Source organism: Pleurodeles waltl, chromosome 6, assembly GCF_031143425.1.
Source record: "Pleurodeles waltl isolate 20211129_DDA chromosome 6, aPleWal1.hap1.20221129, whole genome shotgun sequence".
In the NCBI taxonomy this organism is placed as follows: Eukaryota; Metazoa; Chordata; class Amphibia; order Caudata; family Salamandridae; genus Pleurodeles; species Pleurodeles waltl.
This window is the reverse complement of record NC_090445.1, coordinates 427,347,632-427,366,037: the sequence shown is the minus strand read 5'-3', so window position 1 is coordinate 427,366,037 and position 18,406 is coordinate 427,347,632. Positions and strand designations below refer to the sequence as shown.

The 18,406-nt window shown below is 44.8% G+C and overlaps 1 protein-coding gene across 1 annotated transcript in view; it reads right to left on the bottom strand.

Annotated features, from left to right (window-relative positions):
* The window catches only part of LOC138299836 (hatching enzyme 1.2-like), a 42,573-nt gene that overhangs the window by 15,988 nt on the left and 8,179 nt on the right, over nucleotides 1-18,406 (bottom strand). The window contains exons 3-6 of the mRNA XM_069238434.1: nucleotides 18,293-18,379; nucleotides 9,086-9,238; nucleotides 4,368-4,485; nucleotides 3,183-3,361 (exon numbers count right to left, since the gene is read on the bottom strand). Of these exons, the coding sequence (XP_069094535.1) occupies nucleotides 3,183-3,361; nucleotides 4,368-4,485; nucleotides 9,086-9,238; nucleotides 18,293-18,379 (537 nt within the window). The remainder of the gene's footprint in view (nucleotides 1-3,182; nucleotides 3,362-4,367; nucleotides 4,486-9,085; nucleotides 9,239-18,292; nucleotides 18,380-18,406) is intronic.

The following is an 18,406-nucleotide window of genomic DNA, read 5'->3' as shown; positions in this document are numbered from 1 at the left end:
TATATTTCCCAGTTGGTCAATTTAATACTACTTCTATTTTAATTTGTCAGTGGGCTGAGTCCTCCGCACAAACGTTAGCACATTTAGGGCCAGATTTACAAGGCGTTTTGCACCTCTTTGAGCCACACTAATGTCATTTTTTTCATGCTAATGTGGTGTTAAGGAGGCCATTTCCCCGCGCCATATTTACAAAGTGGCGCAATGCGCCAGGTATAATGTATGCGAGGGGGGGCGTTATCATGTAGGGAGGCTACAAAAATGGTGCAGTGAAATCTACGAGATTTCACTGCAACATTTTTTCCGTCATTCTTAACACCTGCTCGGGGCAGGCATTAAAGTGATGGGCCCATAGTAACCTATGGGTCTTCCTAGTGCCATAATTTATGGCGCTAATCCAGCAAAGCACCACAATAGTGTCATAAATTATTACGCTATTGTGTAAACGAGCGCCATGGTGCATCGTATTGTAAATATGGCGCAATCATGGTGTTGTTAGGTGGGGCAGGGGCTACGTAAGAAAAGTGGTGCATGGGGACTGATGCGCCACTTTCTTGTAGATCTGGCCCTTAGTCTTTTTCTGCTCTTATTACAAGCAACTGACAAGAACATTTGTCTAGCCTGTTCTTAAATTATATGACTTTTGCCAGTATAAAGCAGCCCTGTACTTCCTGCCCAAATCAATTTGTGTGCTTTAATGTAGGATGTTTTTTTAAAGATGGCCATCCGAAAGTGTAATGTGATGACTGTCTGACTTAATTCTCTTCTTAACATTCAATGTTTTGTTCTGTGTTGTAATTTTTAAATCTAATACTCTTTTTAATTATTTATTCTTGTGATGCTTTTAGGAATATTTGTAAATAATATAATAAAGCTTATAGTATTATTTGTATTCTTGTTATTAATATTATTGTTGTTATTATTAAGTGTTTGATTAAATATTGTTTTTGTGAAGGGAGACAAAGTAAACATTCCATTGTTATCAGGTGTGGTATGTAATATGAAAGCAGACACTGGGCCAGTAACGAGCTATGTGATTGGACTGTTATGTTTGCTGTTCCCCAGTAGGAGTAGTGGGATGCGTCATGTTAAACTCTTTTCTCCTTGCAGTAGTGGAAAGTATTATATTAAAACTCTTCCCTAGTAGCAGCAGTGGGACAAGTACTATTATTTTCTCCCTGCCACATGCTTGTGTCATTTTAGGAGCTGGTGGTGTGATATCAAACTCTTCCTTGGCAGCACCACTGCGATAATAAACCTCTCCTTCAAGTGCAAGAGTAAGTGTTTCCTTGTGATATTACAATGACCCCAATGTTGCTGTAGAGAATAAGATCTGCACTGGTATAGGCATCCTTATGCTCAACAATAAACGTTCCCATGGCAGCTGCACTGAGATATTTGATATTAAAACCATTCTTGATATCAGCAGTATGGCACGTGATAATAAAACTCTTCCTTGGTAGCAGCAGAGAGGTGTGTGACGGCAAATCCCTTCCAGGATAACAGCAGTGCAATATGTGATATTAAGGCCCATATTTATACTTTTTTTGCTCCACATTTCCGTCATTTTTTGATGCAAAAGCAACGCAAACTTACAAAATATAGCTGTTTTTTGTAAGTTTGCGCCACTTTTGCGCCAAAAAGTGACACACATGCGGCGCAAAAAATATATAAATATGGGCCTAAATGTTTCCTTTGAGGCAGCATTTTTAAAGCGCAATAAAAAAGGTTTTTATGGAAACAGCCCTGGGAGTTGTCATATAACATGACAGTTTTTGAATGTGTTATATTCTAGCACGCAGGTGGGGGGGGATTTAATAATAATAAAAAAAACTTACCTGTGCTGCCACTGCCGTCACCACCATGTCGCTCCCCTCTCAGCAGACAGGCTGTAGGCATAGGCTCCCAGCCTGCCCTGCGGCCAATCCTGATGCTGCTCAGAGCAGCATCAGGATTGGCTGGGAGCACCCAGCCAGGTTGCTCCCAGGCAGACTGGGAGCCTGTGCCTGCTTTCTCTAGCCCGGAAACACAGTACCGGGCTGGAGAGAGCCTACGAGACAGCCGGCCAAACATGCATGCGCTGTGAGGGGGAGTGCAGTGCACATCACAGCCTGTGGCCCCGCCCATTTTTACCAAAAAACAATAATAAACATTGTTTATTATTGTTTTTAGGTAAAAGGTTTGCAGTTGCCGCTGCTGGCAGGGGAGGGGGAGACACTCCCCGCCGTGACGGAGGAGCCGCACCTGGTACAATTATTTACAAGCGCAACAAAATCACAGAGAGTGGCAAAGCTCCCCATCACATCACAAAATAGTCATTTCTCAGACTCAAATTCACAAGAGTGGGACAGTTGTTCTGGTGCATCACTGCACTTACAGTGATATGGTAGAACATGGAGGACTTTATGATGTGAGCAGCAGCAGCTACAAAACTTTTATAATAAAACTATAATAAACTATGTTTATTATAGTTTTATCATAAAATGGGTGGGGCCACGGGCGTGAAGGGACAGAGTGCATGTATGGTGTTTGGCGGGTGTCTTAGGCCAGCCAAACATACATGCGCACATGGCTCTCTCCAACCCGGCACTGCGTTGCCGGGCTGGAGAGAGCAGGCAAAGGCTCCCACTCTGCCACGGACTGCCCTGGGTGGGCTCTCCATCCAATCCTACTACTGTTTTCATGCTGCCAGCAGTATGAAAGCAGCGGTAGGATTGGATGCAGGGCAGGCTGGGAGCCTGTGCCTGAAGTGGGGACAGCAAAGCGGCGCGGCGCGGCACGGCGAAACAGGTAATTTTTTTTTTATTATTTATTTTATTTTGTCACAACCCCAACCCCCTCCCCCTGCCACGTGTCGGCCGCCCCGCCCCTTTCCCTCCCACGAGCCACCACTGGTGTATCCTATAACCATTTTTGCACACTGTAACAGTCACTTTCACAGTGAAGGGCTTTGCACTTCCTCCAGCTAATTGCTTTGTGATAAGACTATGCAACCTCTTGCCTTCCCCCATTACTCACCTCATTCTCAAAAAGCTGAATTGCAGAATACAGCGATTCACCAAAACCCAGTTAAATAAAATCGGTATCTATTCTATGACATCAATAGGGCACATTGGAATAGATCAAGTTTTAACCCAACTTAGTTACCTCAGAAAATGTGTTTTTCTCCACACCTTATAGCTTACCTGGCATCACATTTTGGAGGAGGATGGTGACAAAGTCATCGCGGTCACTGCGGTTCTGTTCATGGTGGAAGCCCAGGGCATGGAGGAGCTCGTGCTGCACCGTGCCGGTAAAGACACATCCGTTCCTCTGTAAGGACACAACCTGACGACCCCCGGTCCGTCCAATGAAGGACCAGCATCTGCCAAGGGTAACAGTGGACAGTGATGACCCCTCTTACACTGTGTTACAAAGACTGCTCATCTACCCTAGACCAGTGTTTAATTTGTGCTTATTGTTTCCGGTACTGAACACCGGCACTTATTTTTGAGGGCCGGGGCTTATTCTTCTGCCTAAAGCATTTGCTGCGAGCAAAAGACACACATGGGAAAGACGGAGGAAGAGAAAAACGAAAAAGCATCACAAAGGTAGAAAGCAGAAAGCTGCAAGAGTGAGATGAAGGGGCAGGGCGTGGCTGTAAATGGATTGAAGAGGCCCGAGATGGCTTCAGGATTATGCTGCCTCAGTATCCAATGCTCACACATTTAAATGCAGAAGCCCCGTGTTTAAGAGGAAGGCTTTGAGCACTGGCACCTTTTAATTTACAAATTAAGCACTGCCCTAGACCCTCACCGTGGCTACCTGTAGGTGTCTCACTGTCCTTCAACTTCAAATAAGTGGATCTAGAGACAGAAGGTGAAATATGTCCAAGAGCTTCCTATTGGCAAACCCCCATTCACTCAATATTAAAAGCGCAAAGTCAGACCCTCACTTATTGGTCCCGGTATAGGTGAGAGTTCTATCCCATTAGTCTCTCAAGCCCACAGGTTCCAACATTCGATTATCATTTATCATTTTACCAAATCCACACCACTCTTATGCAGCACTTACAACCTTGTATATTGTCTTTATCTTTGAAGGGCTTCCAATGATTGCTATACAGTCACTACATGTTCTTCATTTCTCCAAAGGAGACGTTCGAATCAGATGTGCTGATGTGAAACAGCATCTCTCACATATAACCACTCACTCCACCGTGGATCAGCCACCAGACACTGCCGTCAATGGCAATCAGACAACCTGCCATGAAATTCTCATCTGACCCGTGCCACAAACTGCCTATCAAACACTTTGATGGGTTTTACTCGACAGCCCTTGTGATGGCAAACAGTGCCCTTGAAAATACCCCATGAAGCATACATACTGACCCATTCTGTGGTTCGATGAAGAGATAGTCGCGTTCGTTTGTTCGAGGTCTGAAGGAAACACAGGTACGTGTGGCGAATGATTGTATGGCATTCGTTATCACTGCCCGTTCATTCGGGGCTGAGGGGGGACAAATAATCAGAGAAAAAGGTAAAATGGCTAAATGTGATTTCACAAGATCACTGCAAGAAGAGCCACACCTAAAGAGGCAGTCTACATTATTTATGACTAACCCAATGAAATTATTGGCGTAAGAGCTCCACTGGAAGTTAACCATATATGACTTCAGGCCCATGAGCAGGCTACGAGTCCAAGCTACAGCTGCAATAGCCACACCTTGGTGTGGAATCGGGAATGGATCTCTGATGTGCTAATTCATGCCTATATGATCTCAGAAATGTCCACATCATTGGCATTTCTATGTCACAGTCTCAGTCAGGCTGAGAAGTTACCCACCACTTTATTTCGGAGGGTCTGCATGCAAGTGATGAGACCGAGTGTTTTTCTGATCTGAAAATGTTAATTAATTTTTAGTTACATGACAGTAAACAAAAAGTAAAACATGTAAAACAGGAGTCATATGGTAGCTTGATACATCACGGCAATCGAGCAGGTAACCACATAAGAAGACTTGGTTATGCAAAAGAGACATGTCCCGTTAGGAAAATCAGTACATGGTGAAAATTTGCATAATCAGTGATCATCCTTCATTATCGATGACCTTGTCATTTTAAACATACATACTTGACATTAATGAGGGTAAGTATAACGTAAAGACAACATTATATACAGACAAAAGAGATTATTCAAGAAGCTTTATCTGAGATCTGTGTTGTTAGATTGTGGTGCAGCGGGTGTCGTGCCAGTTGTCTTGGGGTTGGATTTAGGTTATTTTACTATTACTGATTGCGTGGTTCTGGGTGGAAAGTGTGGTTTGTGTATGCCCTGTGCAGGGTCATTTCTGTGCAGGGATCAAAGGTAACAAAGTGGGAAGGGATGGGGTTGACAGGAAAAAGAGTCATGCAATAGATAATGAGGTGGTTGCTGTAATTTCTTATGATGCAATGATTTAGGTGGTCATTCTTACTTCGGCGGTCTTTTCCTTAGACCGCCGAAGCTGCGGGCGCCAGGAGACGGCCAGTGCTGCTGGTCTTCCGATCGCCATATTATGAGTACTGAAGGATTTTTTGCCACTATTTAGGCACCAATCCTCCAGTAGTCGTGCTGGCAGTCGGAGGCACAGAGGCGGTTCCACCGCTGGCCCCGCCGCACCAAATGGACTCCGCCAGCCGTATTACAAGCTGTAATATGACTTGGTGGTGTCCTGATGCTGGGCGCTGCCGGCGGTGGGAGAGCCAGGTCCCATCTCCTCAGGGAGGAGCACCTCGTCGGACCAGAGAAGTGTCCTCCGCAAGGGGAGGGGGACGGGGTGTGTGAATGGATGTGTGTGAATGTATGCATGCATGTCATGAATGAGGGGAGTGTGGGGGAATGTTTGTGCGTGTGTGTCTGTATGTAAATGTGGTGATGGTGATCCATGTGTGGGTGAATGTGAATGCTGGGTCGGGGTGCATGTGTGCATGCATGTAGACAGGGGTGGAGGTTGTGTATGTATGTTGAGGAAAGGAGGGGGTGGGGGATGGAGTGTGTGTATGCATGTCAATGGGGGTGAATGTACTGAGTGCGTGTGTGAGTGAGGTGTTGTGCTCTGTGCGTGTATGTGTGTATGGATTTGTGGGGAGTGTTGTGTGTGTGTGCATGTAAGTGTAAGGGTGTTGTGAGTGTCAGGGTGTGCGTGTCTGTGAGTGCGTGCTTGCGCGTATGTGGGGGTGGGAAATAAGTACATGTATGCGGTGGTGGGGGGATACTGGGGGTTAGGGGAGGTGGGGGGTGGGAATGTTGCAAGGGACAGGGTGGGGGTGTCTTGGGTAACTGGGGGGTGGGGAAGTCGTCTACCGGCGACAGGAATACAAATTCCTGTCACCGGTAGCCTTTCCTCCAGGGATTTCATGGTGGTGCTACCGCCACAAAATCCCTGGTGGAAAAGGGACTCGTGATACCGCTGGCGGTATTGGGTGGACCGCCGGGTCAGAGATGCTTATCTCCAGGCCCGCCGGTCCGACCGCCCTGGCGGTAAGCACAGGAAAGTTGCGGTTTGGCACAGGCCAAACCGCCACACTCGTAATGTGGCGATCTTCACCGCTTGACTGTCAGCTGTGAGACCGCCACCGCGGCCCTGGTGGTCTTCGGACCACTAGGGTCGGAATGACCACCTAAGTCTTGTGGGGGGAATGTTAAGGAGCAGAGGGTTCCCTATTGCATGAGGTAATTATGGCTGTAGAGGTCTAACATGTTCCATACCTGTTGTGAGGCTATGGGATGGCCTTTAATGTGGGATTGTTTTACATGTTTGCTTCTAAGGTAAGTAGCCCAGGCCCACCAGGTATTGAAGGAGATGTTATTGTTCGATTTCCAGTCAATCAGGATCACTTTGATTGGAATGGTGAGCCGGAGGTCAAATAGTGAGAGGTCTAAGGTAGATTGGTTGATAGGAGGATTTGCAATGTATGGTCCCAGGGTGATGATCAGATAATTTAGTGGGATCGGGCTCTTAAAGATTTTGTGTAGTGTACTGGATAAATCAGACCAATAAGCAGCGAGGTTTGGGCAGGAGAAGAACACGTATTCTTCATTTCCAGGTGATAGGTTGCATGACCAGCAGGCACCTGAGTCTTTAAGTGTTTAATCTGAACAGTTTAGCAGGGGTCCAGTACAGGAAGTGAGCAGCGACAAATCTGGTTTGGGTTAATGAGGGGATTAATTTGTCCTGTGTTAGGTGTTAGCCTGTTTTTGACCATGACTCCTCACTACGAGGGGTTAGTTCGTTATATGAGAAAAAGGAGGACCATTTGTGAGGCAATGGGGGCAGCGTGGGGTCATGTTGGAATAAAGGAGTTGTGTATTCTAGAGGCCGCATGTCCTTTTGTGGTAACCATTTGTAAGTTCTGAGTTAGTGACAAGTCATTTAAGGTGCCTAGTTTGGAGATTCTTGCTTGAGTTGAAGGAATTCATAGAAATCAGTATTTGAGAGGTTGTGTTTGCTTTTTAGCTGTGAGAATGAGAGTGGTTCTGAGTTTGCAGAAAAGTCCCCTTCTGTTTTGTATCCCTTTTGAGGCCCATGTCGCGGCAATGGTTGCTGAGTTAGGTATTTGCAGTTTTTTATTGTACCATAGAAATGCAGAGGGGTATTTGTGGATAGCAGTAAACAAGATTGAGTCTATTTTTGTCAGGGCTGCACTAGTGTCTTTAAAATCTTCTCAGAATGATTCTTAAGGGTGGGATGACTTCGTTAGAGATGATAATACTCAAAAAGGGTGGCAGAGGGAGGATTCAATATCAAGCCAGGTAGGTTTTTTTGTGGATCAGGTTCAAACCATCCTGCATCCTGGGCTACTAAGTATAAAGTTTGGTAAATGTGCCAGTTTAGGAAGTTACAGCCTCCCAATTTAGTAGGTGTACTGAGTTTTTTTTTAGTTTCCATAGGAATTTGGAAGAAGAAGTCTTGGGAGAGATGCATGGGGAGCATTCTTTGAGTCAAAGTTTATCAGAGGGGACACCACAAATTTGGTGGTTTCAAGTCTGCCCCAGCATGATATATGTTTGACCGATCATGTTGCCAATAGATCTTTCAGTTTGTCAATGGTTTTGCTTTTGTTTATGGTAATAGATTCAGGCACATCATTGCAGAACCAAATTCCCAGATACTTAATAGAAGATTTCCATTTGAATTTGGAGGAGCCCGCCATGGAGGTGTTGCAATGGACGTTTACGTGAAGTGTTTTGTTTTTCTCTCTGTTCAAGGAGTATCCTGAGAAGTGGGAGAAATGGTCGATGATGTATATGGCTTCGGTTGGATAAGTTGTGACTATCAAAATATCATCCACATATGCGGCTGTTTTGTATGGGGTACCTACAATGTGATGCCATGAATGGCTGTTGAGTTATTGATTATTGTGAGTAGAGGGTCAATGGGTAGTAAAAAAAATGTAAGGGTGAAAGGGGGCAGCCTTGGCGAGTTCCCTATCTCAAGTGGAATGGTTGGGATAGAGAGCCGTTGATCCTTATTCTATCTGAGGGCTTCAAGTAAAGGGTCATGGGCATTGAGATGAATTTCTCTGCTAGATTTTGTCTTTGAAGGATGGTTTCAAGATATGGCCAGGAAACCTTATTAAAGGCCTTCTCAACATCTAAGGCTATGGCGGCCACTGCGGGTAAAGTGGGTTAGTGGCTTATTCAATGACATGTGAAAAGAGACAGATATTGTCACTAGCTAAGTGTCCTTTATTAAAGCCAGATTGGGTGGGGTGGACTAGTTTAGAGATCAGAGGTGCAAGATGGTTGGCAAGGATTTTAGCATAGATCTTCGCTTCCATATTTATGAGGGAATTAGTTCTGAAATTTTTGGGGTTGGAGTGGTCTTTACCCTCTTTTGGTATAACCACAATAGTGGCTTCAGATGCTGAGCCTGACACTGAGCCAGATGTTGAAAAATAGGATAGTGTTGAGTGTAGGGTGTTCATAATAGTGTGCAAGAAGGTTTTGTAAAACTCAGTAGGAATGCCATTCATGAGAAAGAGTTGTTCATGATAACACCCAAACTGTAGGGAAAAACTTAAAATCCATAAAAGTTTGTCAAAAAAAACAATGGGTTATTACTTACAGTAGTTGGGAGAGATCTCAAAGGGCACCATCACCTGCCCGTTGGCAGCGCTGGGCCACCGGCACCTGTCAGAGGCACAGCGGTCTGCATTTCCCAAGGGGTCCACTGCGATGTCACCAAATTCAAGTGGTGGCCAACCAAATGGAGATTTACCTGAGAACAATGGATATGGGAAAAGAGCAAATGAGGTGATATTCTGAATATTTCAGCCAGTGACTGCAAACCTGGCAGGCTTCATACCTGTTGTCAATTCCTTCGCAATTAATATTTGCTCTCTCATCACTACAGCTACAAAGTAAAATAAGGTGTAAGGAGACCTCTTTTTCAGACCCTTCTGTCTATGGTTATCTGTTTATGAACCCTACAGGATCCTCTGTGCCTTGAGAACAGGAATCTATCTGCATGTTACCACACACTTTAAAATACAAAGATTTTGAAAGCAACTCACACTAAAGGTCTTAAACTAAGTGTTTGCTATAAATCTCTAGGTAAAACATCATTACTTTAATTTCCATAAAATAAGGCTATGGGTGTCTGCATTATGACGAATAAAATACACCCTATGATAGGTAAGTAATATATGTATTCTGCCAGAGGTCTTGCAGTTCTGCTGCCCAAAATACATCCAGCCTTGGTCTTCCATAGGGTGACTAAAACCCTGCAGGACTGCAAGGCTGAGCAGAGTTTTCACCCATATGTATGTGCAGCTTGTTGAGACAAACATTAGAATGTCCAAGGAAATGCATGGCATTACATGGTATTGCATGGTCCGTATTACATGTAGCTTCCCTGCAGGATCAATTCCGGACTTTGACTCCGTATATACTTTGTGTTATTTCTTGTTTAAAATAAATTAATATAGCACCTCCCAAAGAGACATCAGAGTTAAAGGTTACAGTCTCATGTTTTCTTTTATTACAATGATGATGGTTGTCTGAGAGAATATTGAGAAAACAAATATTGTATGAACAGAATATCGTGTCAATAATATCTAGAACCACAATATTGAGAAGGTAAGTGCAACGAGGTAAGTAAAGATGTACTATATGCGTATCAACTCGGTACATATATGTGGAGTTAAGTATTGTTAAAGTTTGCTTTCCCATAGAAACGTACCTTCACAAAATGTTTGTCCTCGATATTCTTGATACGATATTTTTTCCACACATTATTTTTTCTACAGTAATTTGTGCAATCACCATCAAAAATTGGTGGGGTAAGGGGTGTTAGGGTGGCATCTTATGAAACCAGTCTGGCACCCTCTACAACCCCAACCATACTAAGCTAGTTCTATTTGCTCAATGTTGGTTGCATCTAAATTTTGGAATCTTCAAAACAGTGCGAAGACATTTTGCAGAATATGGCTCCCTGCACTACAGTGGTACTAGAGAGGTAAGGGAGGGTCACATATTGCTTCCAATAAATAATGTATGCCCCTAAAAATACATTGAGACGGACATGTAAATCTTAGACTTTTCTTTTACGTTTTTTCCTGATTATGACCCAAGGTTTATGTAACACATTTCAGGCATTATGGCCTTTGGTCTATTAGAAGAAACACATTAATATAAAGAGAAAAACGTCTAGGAGGCCAATTAGATATAATCGTAGACATTCATAATTCATGCTGGTGAGAAAGGAAGGGAATACAAAAATGGCTCCGTGTACAGAATAGGGTGCTGTGATAGATCCGAGGGTGAATTGCGCGGCCAGTGCCTACCTCTAGCGATGGAGTGCTCCTGGTTTGTATAGATGAGAATCGCGAAAAAGGCATTACAATAAATGATCATTGCCGGTAAGCCGTTCTGGTGGAGGGAGGTTGGTAAAGAGAAAACAAAGGCGGGAACAATGGTGCAGGGAGCATTTTTTTAATTATTCCCTACTGTGACAAATTTGTTTTTCCCATAACCGATGAAGGTGGAGCGTTTGGTTTGGCCCCATCCTGCTTCGCCCATTCTCCGCCGCCTATTCACATTACTTGATGGGACCTATTCTCAGGTTCCTCCTGCAGCCTCTAGATTTTTGCCTTCCACAATGACTCTGATGTTCTCAGCTCATCGTAGGATGTACTGCCTGAGATAGATCTACGCTTCTAGTTTCAGCCTGTGCCTGTTCTATGGAACAGGAGATCTTTACATGATGTGCCTCACTGTTGTCAAAATCTCAAGATTGATTAACAGTTTTGCATGGCTGCCCCCATCTTCTTGAGGCCCTTCTTTCTCTTCAGAAGAATGGATTTCTCTTTCCCTCAAAGTGTGGATGTGGGAAAAGTGTACCCATTTACCAATCCCTGCATTCTGTTATTCTCTCTGTATTTTGTACTCCATACAACTCAGTGCCTAATTTGAGCCAGTGGTTTCAGGTGCGGGACATCAGCACTAATTTTTGAATGCCGACATTTATTTTACTGCGTGCAAAAGACATATATGGCAAAGACGCAGAAGAGAAAGACGGAAAAGCGTCACAAAGGGAGATAGCAGAAAGCTACAAGAGTGAGCTGAAGGGGCAGGGAGTGGCTGTAAATGGATTAAAGAGGCCCGAGATGGCTTTAGGATTAGACTACCTCGGAAATCAGCGCTCGCACATTTAATTACAGCAGCCGCGTGTTTCTGAGGAGTGCTTTGGGCACTGGCAGGTTTTCATTCACAAATTAAGCACTGCTACAATTACTGCAGCTCGAGGCGCTTTTGATCACAGACTGGACCGGTCTCCGGGCAGCCTTAGTAGTCTCAGAATCAGGGTCCAAGGAAGTTAAAGACCCGCTGGCTGCTATGGCAGCTTAAAATGGAAAAACTCGAAAAGCCTTTGGATGTTTTTGTTTGGTATGAATCGGTGATTTTAGTTTCACCAGGCTGTGATTAAAGGCAGAGTTTTAGGGGCATATTAATGAGCCCCTAGTGCCACTTTCTGTGATGCTCCGGTGGTGCTATGCCCTGCGCCATATTTACAAGGTGGTGTTAAGCCACTTTTCGTGGCTTAATGCCACTTTGTAAATACGACCCCTTCCTATGCAGCACTTTGCTTGGAAGGGGTGTGCAATGGGTATTGCTGTGGTTGTGCCACAGCACCACCCATTGCATTTTGATGCTGCCTAAGATTTATGACTTTTCGTAAACCTGAGACAGTGCCAAAATCTAACGCCACCCCAGGGGTGGCATTAGCAAGGCACAACCAGGAGGAATACTTTTATTTCTCCTCGTTTTTTATTTTTCTGTGTGTGTTGCATTCTGCAGCACACATAAAAAGAGCAAACTGATAGAAATTATTGTTTATGTGTGGGAAGGTGGGAAGGTGCCCCTTCCTGCACATAAACAATAATTAAAAAATTACTTCTGTCATTTTGCAGCACACACAGAAGTGCTAAATCACCATTAGTGATTGTTTATGTGCAGGAAGGGACACCGCACATAAACAATCACACCCCTAAACTTAGACATCCTTGCATGGTGGTGCAAGACGCCTGCATTGGTGCTGGCAGCTAAATTAAGCGCCAGCACAGGGGACAACATAGGGGTGCGCCATATTCAATTAAATACTGTGCATCCTTGCTTTGTGAAAATGACGGAGCACAGCACTACCAATTTTGGTGCAGAGTCGTGATCCACCATTTTCCTATAAATATGGGCCTTAGTTGTGAGTGTTAGTCTGTGGTCCAAGAGGAGATTTCATCACCTTAGGCATTGAAGTATCCTTGCAGGATGCAGGTGAGGCCTTGTCCTGTTCCTTTGCTCTGCTCCCTCTACTTACTGACATCATTTCCAAGACAGGTGATTCTGCAAGCTTTCCTTTAAGTCCACAAAATTGAGGGTAAAACACAGGGCAGTTGAGTTAAAATAGTGTTTATGTGTTAAATTAACATGTCTGACATTATTGTCCCACTCAGTACCTCCCTCTTATTTTCTAAATTTTCTCAGCTAGAATCTGCTATGCGAATGACCCATCCTAGCCACTAAAACTCATGCTGGAGTACTGAGCAACACCTAATGATCTTTTCACCCTTGGCTCGCTTGCTTCACATTTCTCATAAGCTATTCTACAAATGGATCAACCTTTTTCCCCTTCTCTCTCGTGCTTAAAGATTTAACCCTTGCTTCAGTGTGGTTCTTAGCCTCTTTCCTCCTTCAGGCCTGTCCCTTTATCAAACAAGAACTGCAGTGCACCACAGCCATTTCAGTGAACTTAGTGTTACGAGTTGTTTTTGTGATTGTGAAACCAGGTTCAGGTTTCACCATGGTAATGAGAGGTTACTGAGCTCCATGACAACTGGAGTACAGTAACCTCCTTGACTGCTGCTGGCCTTAGGCCATCATACTGTTGGAGCTCAAACTCAATTTCCAAGCACTTCTCTTTAGCAGCTGACTGTCAGGCGAATGAGACCGAGCAGTCCAAGGCTTACTCAAGGATGCGTGTGTACCACAACGAGCAGTCCAAGGCTTACTCAAGGATGTGGTGTGTACCAAAACCTGAGAACACAATAAAGCACAGTTCCCATTGTAACTGAATGTTTGGCGAGTGCTTACTTTTACATTAAAATGTTTATATACACAAAAGGAGTTACTATACGTGAGATGGAGGTAAACAAAGAAAAGCAGAGCTATCTACCCCTTTCCAAGCCAGAGATCTTATTCCAGATAATATAGAAGCTCCCCTGCTCTAGGTGCAAGCCTTCCTGTTTGCATCCCTTTCCAGCCAATGGGACACATATTCTAATGGTGCTCAAGAATAGTTGATCTGTAGTCCTGGAACACAGTTTATGTCCCGAAAAGTCAAAAGCCCAAAGCATCAGCTCAGTTTCTCATGCAAAATAGTTATCACTTCCGCAGGTCGTCACTGTATCAGTGTGATTGAGTTGACTGGGAAATCGTGCACCTCTTCGATGACTTCTAGTTTTTACAGGTTCCTTAAGCAAATCGATGTACAGCACTTCAAATGAGGGCTTGTCTGACCCTCAGTCTAGCCCAGTGGTTCCCAAACTGTGCGCCGCGGCTCCTTGGTGCGCCGTCAAAATTAGCCAGGGGCGCCGCACACAGTCTGGAAACCACTCGGAGGTGCTTTTAATCGGTAGCTTTTCACCGTGGTATTAGAAACAAAAACCCCTGCATTAATTATTGTGACCAGCAGAGGGCGCCAAAGTACCATTAATAATATCCCTATGACAAAAGAACAAAAATAGTTTCCAATAAATGGTTTTCAGGAACCTGAACGAGAGAATAAAGAAGTCAAACTGTAAATAGTGTAGGTACAGGTACAGGCTGGGATTACGTTCTCCCACCCGCCAAAAAAAAGTAACATAATGGGGAGCCGTGGCCAACACGGCCAATAGGTCAAAGGAGCCGGGGATCGAAAAAGTTTGGGAACCACTGGTCTAGCCTCATTCTCCCCTGCTTCTATCCCAGATGTATGCCTTTGATTCACTGAGTCTTGGATAAGGGGCTCAATGTCTATGTGACTGTCGTGAGCTGTAATCTCTGATGCTGGAGTTTGTAGATCCCCATGCCACGTCAACCCACCGTATAGGCACAGCTGTGGGATGAGTCCCATTAACCAGTCCTTTTTTTTTTCGCTTTTACACCCCAACAAGCACTTTTCCGCAAAACATTTTGAGGCACTTGAGCTTATACTAGCATGTCCAAAAGGGACAGCAAGAAAGATTTAATGGTCTGGTTCCCTGACTCACTGGTGCATGGCAATTGGAACTAATTTCTGCTCTGTATATTTCAGCATCTCTGTATGTGCATTCACATCAACAGTTGCAGGTACCACTGCATCCCTACTCCATCGGGTACGTGGTCCATGCTCAGAGTCAACAGCTGAGCGGGCAGGGTCCCAGCTGACAGGCATCCAGGGTACGCAGCACACACTGACTGTTGGTGAGGTGGATTTGTGTTGGTGTCAGCAGCCACTGGGCAACCACAGGAAGAGGCACCACTGAGTAGGCTGGAGACTGAAAGGAGGCAGCCTGGATGAAAATAACAGTGTGTGCACATGTGTTCCTCTGTTTGCACATGAGCCATCCCATCCCACTTCAGCTGTATGGCCAACCCAAAACAGAGGAGTGAAGTGATGGGCTATGCTACCCATATGCCACAGCACGTGGCCAACAAGTTTGTATGTATAGATGGTCTCTGTGGGAATAAGCGACATTACTGACATCACCATCAAGCACTATCACTAGTACAGCATGTGACATCAAAGCCTTGGAGGCCTGTCCTCACAAGGACCAGGCAGGCAGCTGTGGACTTGATTTTTGTTTCTTGGAATGTGGAGCATGTGGGCATCCTCCAGCAGGTCCACCACGGTATCTCTCTTACACTGTCTGTGGATGTGTATGCTTAATGTTGGACCTGGCCCTTTTTGCAGGGTTATCCTCAAACATTTTGCTTTCTTACTCCTGTTGTTTCTGACCTGTTTTTGTTGGCTTTATGACTCTGGGCACTTTACCACTGCTATCCAGTGCTAAAGTGCATATGCTCGCTGTCTAAAATGTATTGGTGATTGGTTGCTCCATGATTAGCCTATTTGATTTACTAGTAGGTCCCTAGTGTAGTGCACCTGGTGTGCCCAGACTCTGTAAATCAAATGCTACTAGTGGGCCTGCAGCACTGATTTGCCACCCACGAGTAGCCCTGAAAACATGTCTCAGGCCTCCTATTGCAGTGTCTGTGTGTGCAGTTTTAAACTGCCATTTAGACCTGACAAGTGCACCCACTTGCCAGGCCCAAACCATCCCTTTTACTACATGTAAGCCACCCCTAAAGTAGGCCCAAAGCAGCCCCCTGGGCAGGGTGAAGTGTATGTAAAAGGTAGGACAAGTACTGGTGTGTCTTAGATGTCCTGATAGTGAAATACTGCTAAATTCAGTTTTCACTATTGCATGGCCAGTTTCTCCCATAGGGTAACATGGGGATTGCCTTGAAATATCTTTTAAGTGAATGTCCCATTGGGAGCACATCTAGATATGGAGTTTGGGGTCTCTGAACTCACAATTTAAAAATACATCTTTTGGTGAATGTGCCTAAAAAGGCTTTGCTGAAAAGTGCTTATTCTGTTGTAAAAGCAAAAAATGACTGGTCCATCTTTTGGTTTTTGAATTGTAAGTTTGAAAATACCAGTATTAGAAAATGGGCATTTTCTTGCATAACCATTCTGTGTCTCTGCCTGTCTGCTGAATACATGTGTTGGTCAGGATAACAGTTGGGCTGTTTGTGCATTCACTCTAGACAGTCACACAAACGGAGCTGAGGTGTGTCGTGCATATCCTGATGGCCAATCACAAGGCTGATGGATCTTCTTGCGCTAAAGTGGTGGGAGGAGCTGACGCTTGTATCTGAATAGGGCTGTGCCTGTCCACACACAAAGCAGTCTCCAACCCCCTGGAGTGTGTCTGGGGCCAGGGCAGGGAAAGGCACTGCACTACAAAGACTTCTCTTTGAACTTTGCTTACTTCAAAGACAGAAATGGGTATAAGTACTGGGCCTCTCACACCACAAAGTTAGAACATTTCTGGACTAAGAACATTCTGCCAGAAGGAAGAGCTGGATGCTGTAGGGGGGACTGCCACTCTGCCTGTTGCTTTGTTGTGCTGGCCTGCTGCTTGCTGCTTCTGTCCTGGGGGTGAAAGGACTGAACTTTGCTGTCTACATCCTGCTTTCCAAAGTTCTCCAAGGGCTTTAACTGAGCTTGCCTCCTGTTAAGAAGTCTCAGGGACATCAAAGACTTCACCTACCAGTGCCTGGGCTCTCTTGCTGGGCCCATGGGAGTGAGTTCTAGTACAACAAGGAAGAAAGTAGTACATTGACTTACAGAATGGAACTGGCACCACTCTACAACCTCGCATCGCTACCTGCACTGGTGCTGTAGTCCAAGCTGAGTGCAACAACTGCAACCTACTACGCAGGCTTCGGTGCTGCTGCAGTACCTCTGAAGTCCCGCCACAGCATGAGTCCAGAGTGCCATGCCACCGACGTCCATGGCACCTGACCTCGACTCTGCTGCAGCACGTGGTCCTGTTGTGTGATCATGAAACTGTGAAGTTGATGCCTCGCGTCGAGACCTTCTGGATTATCGACCCGGCCTTGTCATAAGGAACCAATGCCACACCGCCAACACCGCACCACCTCCTCTGTAACCGTAAGGAGCCAACACCTCACCTCCCCTGCCTAGCAGTAAGGAACTTATGCCTCACCTCCCCGGTGCAGTAAGGAACCGATGCCGCACCAGCTACAGCGACACCTCACCTCTCCCATGCTGTTCAAGTCTTTGTTTTTTCATTGTTTTCCAAGGTACTGTAACCGGGGTCTATGCAACTCCATAGCCAGCCCATGCTCCCTCACAGGTGATGCTGAACTCTTGGAAGCGACTCCGTGAAGCCATTGTGATAGCCCCAGTTGGAGCTATTGTAATTCAAAGTGCTATATTACATTTAATATTTGAAAATGTGTATCTTTGCTTGTGTATGCTGGATTTTTGTCATTGTGGTCTTGTTTTATTCAAATAAATAAAGGCTATTTTTTCTAAACTGGTCTGAGACCTTTTGTGGTGTTTTCTCTGTGTTACTGTGTGTGTGTATATGTGTACAGCTACTTTACACATTGCCTCTGAGATAAGCTAAATTGCTTGTGCCAAGCTACCAATGGGTTTCAGAGGGGTTATCTTAGCTGTGCGACTCCCTTACCCTGACTAGAGTGAGGGTTCCTACTTGGACAGGGTGCAAACCACTGCCAACTAGAGACCCCATTTCTAACACTTAAATTATCCTCTTTGCATCCAAGTTTGTGTGAAAAGGGTTATCATTTGGACTCTCCCCTTGCCATGATATGGTGTGGCGAGGACAGTTGGTATAGCTGATGACGATATGTAATAAGCATTGTGTGTGCTCCTGTTCCAGGCGAGGCTTTATTTAACTTGTACTTTTCCATCTACTACTAGAAGTGTGATCTAATTTTCTCATAAAGAGCCCACCACCAACCTGCTGTCTTCACTGTGTTACCATACTGTGCAGTATCATATTTGGATTACAACAACCATCCTGAACTAGTCCGTGTGACTGGGTCAGGACCAGTAAGTGTTGGTCACGACCACTGGCAAATACCAGTTCAAATCATATACTACACTTAGCAGTAATGGCACCTTGGATATATTCTGTAACATCTAGCCATTGCTCACAGCTGTTACATTCACTCCTAGTCATCCATTAGCAGGACTCACCAGCAGCTTCATTAACTTTCAGGATCTGAGTTGAAGGTTCAGGGTCTTCCTCCCCAGATCCGGATTCCTTCTGCATATTGTACCATCCTACAACAACAAAAAATGATATTTTAA